Source organism: Pseudophryne corroboree, chromosome 10 (assembly GCF_028390025.1).
Source record: "Pseudophryne corroboree isolate aPseCor3 chromosome 10, aPseCor3.hap2, whole genome shotgun sequence".
In the NCBI taxonomy this organism is placed as follows: Eukaryota; Metazoa; Chordata; class Amphibia; order Anura; family Myobatrachidae; genus Pseudophryne; species Pseudophryne corroboree.
Window position 1 is genome coordinate 46,003,250 of NC_086453.1, and position 10,973 is coordinate 46,014,222.

General features: G+C 45.9%; 1 protein-coding gene across 1 annotated transcript in view; it reads right to left on the reverse strand.

The window, feature by feature from the left end:
• Positions 1–10,426, reverse strand: part of LOC134965179 (C3a anaphylatoxin chemotactic receptor-like) — a 37,813-nt gene extending 27,387 nt beyond the window's left edge. The window contains exon 1 of the mRNA XM_063941695.1: positions 10,320–10,426. Within this exon, the coding sequence (XP_063797765.1) occupies positions 10,320–10,426 (107 nt within the window). The remainder of the gene's footprint in view (positions 1–10,319) is intronic.
• Positions 10,427–10,973: the final 547 nt, after the last annotated feature.

Consider the following 10,973-nt stretch of genomic DNA (forward strand, 5'->3'; position numbering starts at 1 on the left):
GTAATTTGTCCTAATGTCAAGACAAATATTAAAATAAGACATACAGTATTATACAGTATGTGTTTAAAATTCCAGTGCAGAATTCCAGAAAATCTTACTGTAATACATATATCAATAAAAAAAAAGATAAAGGATTAGGTCATTCTTACTAAGAAGATATCTGAAAGATTTGAAAAATGTCTTTAATCTAAACTTATACAGGTGAAGATTTTTATTTAATTGTTTAGAATGCACCAAGAAATAAGCATCTATGTCAAGGTGTGTGTGTGTTTAAAGTATCAGATAGTAAGTGACCACCAGATCAGAGTTGGAGCAAAATTACTCCTTTGCAGCTGAACAATTACCCTGCACCCTCTGCAATAAGTCATGCCCTGTAGATCTGCCACCCTTTATCGCACAGTAAGAATCTCACTCTGAAAATTGCATAGTATATTTTGTAATGTTCTCACAACAGCTGACAATACACAAACATTCTCTTCCTCTCAATGGGTCCAGGATTTTCAGCAAAAAACATTGGTTTGGTATAAATCTGAGTACACTTTGCTTAATAATAAAGGTGATTTTGCTCTGCGGTTTGGACTTTTTGTGTGCGGTACTGTTAATGACCTCAAGAGTTGCCAACAGATCTTCTTTGTAGAAAGAAAACATACATAGTAATAGGAATAGTTTAAATGACTTTAGAAACAGCCTTTTAAGTTTTGACCCATACAGCACTGTATCTGATCATGTTAGGACTACTAATGAAGGATATGAAGGGAGTTTCCATGGTCTGCAGTGGAGTTTGTATCATTAACACTCAACAATGTGTTTTATTTCATGAAATAACATTTAACTAAATTTTGGTTTTACAAAATTCTAATTGTTATATCTTCAGTGATGAAATCATTTCTTAACTTAGATCAATCAATACATGTAAAAGTGCAATAAATGCTCAAACTTTTTATAAGATTATTTTTTAGCTACAGTCAAGCAAGGTAAATGTGTTTTGCCCAGCTTATAGTTCAAATCTGTTTGAGCAATTGAACCTGTTCAAGTTACAGTAAATGACTAAACTGAATTCATTTAAACTTAAGTTCAAAGTGCTACAGTACATTGTCAGGCTTTTAAAATGTTTTTTTTTATTATTATTATTTGAACAGCAGATCTTATATAGGAATCCAAGCACAGTAATGATTGATATTTACATTTTTTTAATGTACAGCATTATACCAGTGTTTCCGAACTCCAACCCTCAAGTGTCCACAACTGGTCATGTTTTGAGGCTTTTTGTCTATAACTGACCTAACAAAATAAATTAAGCCACCTTTTCATGATTGAAGAATCTACAAAATATGACCTGTTGGTAGTACTTGAGTTGAGCTTGACCAATTTGGTGCTGTAGGCAACCCCCCCCCCTCCCCCCTCATGTGCAAAATGCTGAGTGCGCCTAAGGTGCACATGCACACTAAAAGTGGGGAATGGTCTCAGGCAGGGTCATGGCCTCATGGTGCTGTGCTCCTCTTCTCCCATTGTGTCGTGCTCCCCATCCCACAAAGCCTCATTCCTCCTTGTGTCTCTCCAGCCCACACAAGTGTCTTTCCAGCCCCAGCCCACACAAGAGTCTCTCCAGCCCCAGCCCACACAAGTGTCTCTCCAGCCCCAGCCCACACAAGTGTCTCTCCAGCCCCAGCCCACACAAGAGTCTCTCCAGTCCCCGCTCCAGAACGTTGTAAAAATAGTGCACATAAATATAATAATATATCAAACAACATTAAGGAATCGCTGAGAACAATGGTTTCTTGAAATCTTCAACAGGATGTAATGGCGTCCGAGATCACCAGATGTGCTATCGTTGACAATTTTTTAAAGGGGCAAACATTTACAAGCAAAATCATGTCTTGTAAGTAATTGCCTCTTTAAAAAAAGTCCAAGATCTGCCACATCCTTCACCTCCGGCGATCTTGGACTCCATTACATCCCACCACTGGCGTCAGAAGGATGGTGCGGGGTGTGCAGCAACAGTGCAGCAACCCGGCTCTTGTCACTGAGCAGGAGCCGGCACTGCAACACGAGCACTCCCCGGGGCAGCCCGCTCCTCCCGGACCCCGGCGTGATGAAAACATGGGGTTGGGATGGCTAGCCACGCCCCATCCCAAGAAGCCACGCCCCATCATGTGAAGCCATGCCCCATCCCACGAAACCACGCCCCTTTGAACCCACCGCACTGGGTGTAAAGGGGCAGAGCGACGCCTCTGCATCCCGCCGATGATCTTCACACATCAAGGCCCATATTCCTAAATGTTTTTATTTCACACAGTGGTTAGAAACTAGACTTCTTCTCCAAGATGACCCTATATCATTCTCATGATATTGCTGATTTATTTATTTATTTCCATCAGTATTTCCTGCACACGCCAGCCTGCCTTTTCTTTGTATTTGTGCCTAACTGAATCCTATTCACTGTATAGCCTCCTGAAATGTCCATTATATCTGTTTTGTTTGCTGTTAGGATTGTTCATGCTCATTGCCATTGCATTTTCTTTTCCTTTTATTTTTGACTGATGCGGTTAACCAGAGCCGTAACTAGACTTTATGGTGCTAAAGAGCAGTGGTGCTCTCCTCTTCCCCATTCTACAATTGATACTTTAACTGACAACCTATACTTTCAGAACACTACAAGAAACTGGATTTGGACACTAATCATCTTATTAATTAATTCATGCATTTAACAATTTAAGAGCTATTTGTCATTCTTTGTTTTAAATATAACTTATTTCTTATCAGTCATACCCAGGACCTCTCACAGTGACAGGCATCACTTCTCAACATTGTCTCTCACATTTCCATCGCACACCTTACTGATAGAACTATCTGCCCCTGCATTCAGAGCAAGTGAATTCTAACCATATGAAGCTTGTAATTGTCAGTATTAAACCATTGCAACTAAGCTGCTCTATATAGTGTGTACCTAGACATCCAATGCCCTGAAGCCACACACTACATAGATCTGCTCAGCTGCAATGCTGATTATTTTTACAAAAGTATCATGTGTCTCTACAAGCCTCACATACTGTAGTTAGAATTTGCAGGTTTACCAATACAGGTGCAAAAAGCTCCATGAGTAAGGTGTCTGACTGCAATGCATACTTGCCGACTCAATGGTTGGGAGGGGGCGGTGCGGGGGCGATGATGTGTTACTTGGAGGCAGGATGAAGATTAGGGATGGTACAGGGGTGTGGTGCCCGAGACATGTCATTGTAGCCATGCCCCCACTATATAATACTGAGATTACCAGCATTATACAGGAGTGGGCGTTTCTATGATGATGGGATTCAGCAAGAACCATTACTGACCACTCAGACTACACACTTTACTAGCATAGTGGGCAGCTGGGTCCTGGGGTGCACAAATGTCAGGAGACTTGCCTACCCTTCCGGGGTGCCAGGAGAGTAACCTGATTTTCGGCGGATACAGGACAGTAGGCAAGTTTGCTACAATGTGAGGCAATGTAGAGAGGCTATGGGTTCTAGTTCTGGGTATGACAGTATTTTAAATGTGCTTGTTAAATAGAGGAGGATGTGACTAAAAGTGCTTAGAGACTAAGGAAAAATGGGTGGCTGGGAGATCAAAGCATGGGAAACTAAAAGTAAAAATGGTTAAAATAAAATACTGAGAGGTGCCACCGAGCTGTGCCCCCTGCCCCACTGCCATCTGTGCCACATGACACATTGTACCACCCTAGTTACGGCTCTGCTGTTCATCAAAGTACATGCTTTGTATGATACTATGATGTTTGTAACATCTTCTTTTCTTTGTTTTTGCACATTGTGTAATTTTTGTAGCTGATGCTTCAAATAAAGATATTTATTAAAAGAAAAAGAGTACACAAAGAAGAGGCAGATTATGCAGGATCTGTTTGGGAGGGACAGATAAACAAAACTGGAACCTTATGGCCAGATGGCCTGAATTAGGTGGTACAACTAGAATTCTTGCCATTTCTATTTTACAAAATCTGTTAACATCTTGTGCACTTTACTACTGTGTCTAGTTACGGCTTTGGATGTAACTAAGGGGCAGATTTATTAAGCTCGGTGAAGTGATAAAGTGGAAGGTAATAAAGCACCAGCCAATCAGAGCCTAACTACCATGTCACAGGCTGGATTTGAAAAATGACAGTTAGGAGCTGACTGGCCGGTCATTTATCACCTTCCAATTTATCACTCCACCGAGCTTAATAAATCAGCCCCTAAACCACACATTGGAACTTTTCTATTCTTAAAAGTGTTCTACTTGCATGAGAGAGCTCCTCATTCACTTCCAGCAGCAGAGCAACATATCACATACAATTCCGTATGTACCTCCACAGTCATTGAATGAAACTTTGATCTTCTCAAAGTATGTTTTAAATGCCAAAATCAATCAGTAGTAATCTTAGTTTATGCACCAGAAGTTTGTGTGCCTAATTCTTGATTTGTATGACATTTTTAATAGCTTTGCTATTAGGAATGGAATGTTTACTGAGCTGAAAGTAAGTGGAGATTGTGTTGAAGTAACAGGAGATTATGGGCCTAATTCAGCATGGATTGCTACTCAGAGAATTTGCAAATTGAGTGATTATTGAACGACTGCATATAATAGTGACAGAAAATGCATACAGACAGTGGAAAATTTACCACAAGGCAACCAAATCAGCTGCTTAGGGCCCTGTTGGTCCTAGGGGGCCCTGCTGGTCCCAAGGGGCTTGCTGACAAGGCTGCATAAAGGGCATTTCTGGCGGACCACGAATTTTACCAAAATTGTCAGAGAACTGGAATGGCTGAATACTTCCGTCAGGCTGTCAGTGATTAGACAGCTTCTGGGTGCTGGCTCCAGCAGATGCATGTGTCTCCAGTCCTGCAGTACGGTGCGTGTGGCCAGTCATGACACATGTGTGTTTGAAGTCAGATGCTTAGACAGAAGAGCCAGGATGTGCACAGAGAAAAAAACAGGAGGTCTTCCAGTGTATGGGGTATGGGGGAAGGTGAAGAGGTGGTCAGTTTTATTTTAAGTACAATGTCTAACATTCACTTGCTACAATCATGGCTGGGGGGGAGGCACAAACTGATTGGTGATATATCAATATGCTATTATACTCTATTTTAAGTACTGCCATGTATGGGAGATGCCTGCTACAATCAGTGGGGCACTAATATATAATCAGTACAGTCACACTTGCTGAGGGGTGTAATAATGGGTATTAGAAAGGATAGGGACCTTCTACATACGTCCCAACTGTCCCCCAAAAAATGGGACTGTTCACTGTCCCACCCGCAGGCACAGTGTCCTGCGGTGTGGGGGAGGCAGTTGGGAGGGTCCCATCACTGCTGGTCTGCTGAACAGAGCAGCAGAAAATGGATGCTGTGCGCATGCGCACAGCATCTATTCATTGGAGACAGAGGGAGAGGGGGCATGCCAGCAACTCACTGAGGCATGCCTCCTTAGTGATGAAAACAGGGGCATGGCTCGCATTCGTGGACTCTTCCTTGAAGTCACGCCCCTTTTCCATAGGCCACACTCCTTTTTCGGGTGGGTGGGCGAGCGCAGATGTCCCTCTCTATGGGTGACACATGTTGGTAGGTATGCTACTAGGCTGCAACAATCAGTAAGGGGGGAGAGGCACTTATATATAATGCAGTCATCACTAATGTAATTGGGTGTAAGAATCACTATTATAAGGTATGGTGCGTGCATTATGTATCAGTCCCCCCCCTCACTGATTGTAGCATGACCCCATCCCCTATTAGCATGTCCCCCATCTCTTATAATATCCATTATTGCCCCCAGTCAGTGACTGTATTGACTATATATATCAGTGCTCAGGGGCGGATCCAGAAAAAAATTACAGGGGGCACCATAAGTGGTTGTGTGTCAAGGAGGGGTGTAGTTAGAAGTGGAGTGGGCGTGGCCAAGTTTCAGTGGGTGTGGCCAATTGTGTGAGGGTGTGTGGTCAAGTGCTCAATGTGAGTATCGAGTGTGTCTATGGTCGAAATGCACTGCTGGAGGGGGTACAGGTCCACAGTTAGTTCTTATACCTTATGGGGGTCATTCCGACCCGTTAGTATGCTGCTGGTTTTCATAGCTGTGCAAATGGGTCGGAACTGCGCATATGCAGCGGACGCAATGCGCAGGCGATGACAAGAACACCAAAGAAAGCGATTGCAGCAGCGATCGCATGAAGATTGACAGCAGGAAGCCATTCTGGGGTGGCAACTCACCATTTTCGGTGAGTGGTGAGTCCAACGCAGGCGTGTCCAGGCGTTTGCAGGGCGGGTGTCTGACAGTGCCGTAACTAGGCATTTTAGCTCTGTGTGCAAGAAACGGCATTGGCGCCCCCCACCCCATGCAAGACAGAGGCAGTGCGTGTCGTAGGAGCGCAAAAAGTATACAGGGGCGTGGCTTCATGGGGAAGGGTGTGGCCACAAAATGATACCAATTCATACTACGGTGCACAGTAGTCTCCATTATTCAAATTACGCTGCACAGTAGCAGCACTACACCAGGTAGAGCTCCTTTTACACATTACGGCAGACAGTCCCCCTTTTTACAAATTATGGCAGACAGCATCCCCTTTTTACACATTACGGCAGATAGCTTCCCCCTTTTTACACATTACGGCAGACAGCAACCCCCTTTTTACATATTACGGCAGACAGCGTCCTCCTTTTTACACATTACGGCAGCCAGTCCCCCTTTTTATACATTACGGCAGACAGCGTCACCTTATTACACATTACGGCAGACAGTGTCCCCCTTTTTACACATTACGGCAGACAGTGTTCCCCTTTTTACACATTACAGCAGACAGTGTCCCCCTTTTTACATGTGTTGTGTGTGTGTGTGTGTGTGTGTGTGTGTGTGTGTGTGTGTGTGTGTGTGTGTGTTACTCGCCTGGGGAGGACAGCATGATCCACCATCCAGATGGCTCAGTCACTCTCCTCCGCAGCACGATCCACCATCCGGACAGATCAGTCACTCTCCTCCGGTCTGGGACCTGCAAGCTGCACCTACACTCCGCGCTCCTTCACAGAGGAGACATTCGGCGCCGCCAGCGGGACTCTCACACGGAGTGTACTTAATAACTACTGTCAGATGGTGGCATCAGGAGTCAGGGACAGCGGCGGCAGGACTTCATGATGGCTCTGGCAGTACTCAGGGATGGCGGTGCCGGGACACGCAGAAGGTGTGTGCTGCCTGATTGTGAATACAGCAGTGCTCCCACTGCTTGCAGAGGAGGGAGACCAGCGGCGGAACTTTCACTACTGACTTACTGCCGACAACAGCCGTACGGGGGATGTGCTACTGATGGTGCGCCTTCAGTGCATTTGTGCTGTGGGTAAGGCACCATCGGCACACACCTAGTTACGGCCCTGGTTTCTGACGTCAATTCCGGGACAAGTCACGCTGAAGACATCTCTCCCCAGGTCACCCCCACTCTCCCCCCCAGAAAAAGACTGCTCACAGCAGCACCAGTCTCCCTACCCAGCAGCACCATTCTCCCTCCCCAGGTCCCCCCCCCAGCAAAAGACCGCTCACAGCAGCACCAGTCTCCCTCCCCAGCAGCACCAGTCTCCCTCCCCAGCAGCACCAGTCTCCCTCCCCAGGTTCCCCCCAGTAAAAGACTGCCCACAGCAGCACCAGTCTCCCTCCCCAGCAGGACCAGTCTCCCTCCCCAGCAGCACCAGTCTCCCTCCCCAGGTCCCACCCAGCAAAAGACTGCTCACAGCAGCACCAGTCTCCCTCCCCAGCAGCACCAGTCTCCCTCGCCAGCAGCACCAGCCTCCCTCTCCAGCAGCACCATTCTCCCTCCCCAGGTCCACCTCCAGCAAAAGACTGCTCACCACTGCAGCAGCATTCTCCCCAGGTCACCCCCACACTCTCCCCCCTCCAACAAAAGACCGCTCACCGGCAGAAAGCAGGGCGGCTGCTGTCCCGGACGGACCCTTGCGCTGCTGTGTATGTGTGGGCAGCGGGCTGCTGGTCACACAGGTGCACACCGCCGTGCACTGTTCCTGGGTGCTGACACTCAGCGGCGGCAGTGGTGCGCTCTCCATCAGCGGCGGTGGCGGCCTGGATCTGTGAAGTTCCTCCTCCTGCTCGACTCCTCTGAACTGACTACATGTCACATTTCTCCAGGGAGCCAATCAGGAGGAGGAACACATGTGAGCAGAGCAGCAGCAGGTGACAGGGAAGGAGGGGGACATGTCTGGTGCCGGATGTGGGTGCACGCAGCGGTGCGAAAATCAATACAAAAAATCAATAAAAAATGACAAATGGGGGCACGTGCCTTGGTGCCTCCCCCTAAATCCACCACTGTCAGTGCCTTTAGTGTGACTCCATTCTATGAGGACTGACAAATAAGTTAGTGAACTCGCCACCGTGCAGTAGCAGATTTACCACAAGACCCAGGTGGCTCACCGACAGACCATGGAGTCAGGAGAGCATTTCTGATTTCCGACAAAAATGAGTGCTCTACTGGCTGAATACTCCCGGCAGGCTGTCAGCGACTAGTTGCCTGTACCTGCCTAAGTGCAGTGCCTGCAGTGTGATTTTAAGTACACTAGTACAACTATCATCTGCTTGCTCTAATCGACGGGGGGGGGGGGGGGGGGGATTGGGAAGTATATACTGACTGGGGGACAGCACAATGAGTGGGGGCCTGTCTGCTACAACTGGTGGTAGGGGGGCACACTGAGAATTGTTTGAGGAAGGGGGGCCTCAAATCGTTGCATTGCTTAGGGCCCCATGAGGTCTAAATCCGCATCTGCATACAGATTGTTATCGCAATGTAGCCACTGTTTGACTGACAGAAAGCCGGCATTTCTGGGTGGAAGCCTGCTGTTTTCTGCAAGGGCGTAGCTACCATAGGTGCAGGCAATGCAGCTGCTATTGGGCCCAGAGCTGAGAGGGGCCCACCTTCCCTGTCAAAGTGACATGTATTATATACATTTTTTGCCAATGAGTGGTAAGTAGGGGTCCTTTCAAACTTTTTCCTTGGGGCCTGCAATATATCTAGGTATGCCCCTGGACCTGCTCATTGTGGTATAAAATGAACTGGAGGGCATATTTATGTTATATAATATGAACCGGGGCACTGTAATGAGGCACAATATGAACTGGGTGCAATATATATCATAATGTGAATTGGGGGTACTGTGTGGCATAATGTGTACTGGTAGCTCTGAAATGTGACATAGGGTGAACTTAATCACTACAACGATTCATAAAAGAAACTAGAGCACTACTATGGGGCATAACATTAAATAAGGCTCTACTATGGTTCAGAAAATGAGCTAGGGTACTATTATAGGGCATAAAATTAACAACTGCGACAGAGAAGTGTCTCTCTAGAAGCATTGGGATGTGGGCCCCATAACTACATTTTGAAGGGGCCCACATCCCAAGTTCTGGCTACGCCCTTGGTTTTCTGGGTGTGTCAGAAAAAAAGCAGGCGTGCCCAGGCATTTTTGAGACCACTTCCAGGCGGTCTCAGTCGCAGTCACATTTGCTCAGACGGCAAAGATTCTTCGATGTTCTGGAAATTGCATATGCATCTGTGAGTGAATAGCGAACTACGATGCATTCGCAGTTTTGCACGGGGCATTTTTTCTTCCTGTCGGGTGGCGCCTTTCTATTCGCAGACAACTGCAATTTCTCTGAACAGTGATCCATGCTGAATTAGGCCCCATGTTCTGTAAAATGTACCCATGTAAGAAAACTTGAGGTTTTGAAATGATGTTATTTAGCAATACTTGGGATTGTAAGAGCAAACTAAAAGTTCATCTTGAAAACCACAAATACTGACTATTTTTCCATTTTCTATTTGTAAGTAAATAATTTAAAAGCTGATTACCTAATGCATTTTATTATTTTTACACTTTAGGAAATTATGTAGACATATTATTATTTATTTATTTATTTATTTATTTATTTATATATATATTACCAGTTATTTATGTAGCGAACACATATTCCGCAGCCCTTTACAGAGAATATTTTGACCATTCTCATCAGCCACTGTCTCAGTGGAGCTTACAATCAATGGCCCTCATTCCGAGTTGATCGCACCAAGCAACTTTTTGTTGCTGGTGCAATCAACTATTCTCCGCCTATGGGGGAGTGCATTTTAGCATAGCAGGGCTGCGATCGCTTGTGCAGCCCCTGCTATGCTAAAAAAGTTTGACTCAAAACAAGAGTAGCCCTAGACATACCCTGTGCAATGGATCCAGAGATGTGCAATGGATCCGGCTTTGATGTCACTCCTCCGATCTCCGTTTGCCTAGACACACCTGCGTTTTGCTTACCACTCCTCGAAAATGGCAGCAAACAATAGGTTGACACCCCGGAACGCCCTCTTGCTGTCTATCTTCTTTGCGGTCGCTGCTGCGACTGCTTTCTTCTCTGTAAGCATCGTTGCCTAACGTCGCGCGCAGAGCTGGCCCTAACCAATATGATGCCCTAGGCAAGATTTTGGCTGGTGCCCCCTAGCACCACCGCTGGTTCCGCCTCTGACCTTTCACCTCTTTCCCAGCACCACCACCCCTCATCCATAGCAGTCCTTATTGTGGTGTTTGTACCCCCTATATTTTAAATAGGAACAGTTCGCACATTTGGCGCACAGCCCAAAAAGGGGTGTGGTTTTGCTGGCAAGGGGCATGACCACACAATAGTAACCCCAATTCCAATTATGCCACACAGTGCTGCAACTTTATTCACATTTGATCATGCGATAGTGTCCATAATTCATATTATATCCCACAGTAGTATCACTTTACCTTATAAACATTACTCCTCACAGTAGAGCCCCTTATTCACATTACATCACACTGAATTGCTCCTTATTCACATTACACCACAACCTATTGCTCTTTATTCACATTAGACGACACAGTAGTGCCCTTTCTATACGCAATACCACATAGTAGAGCACCTTATACACATAATGCCATACAGTAATG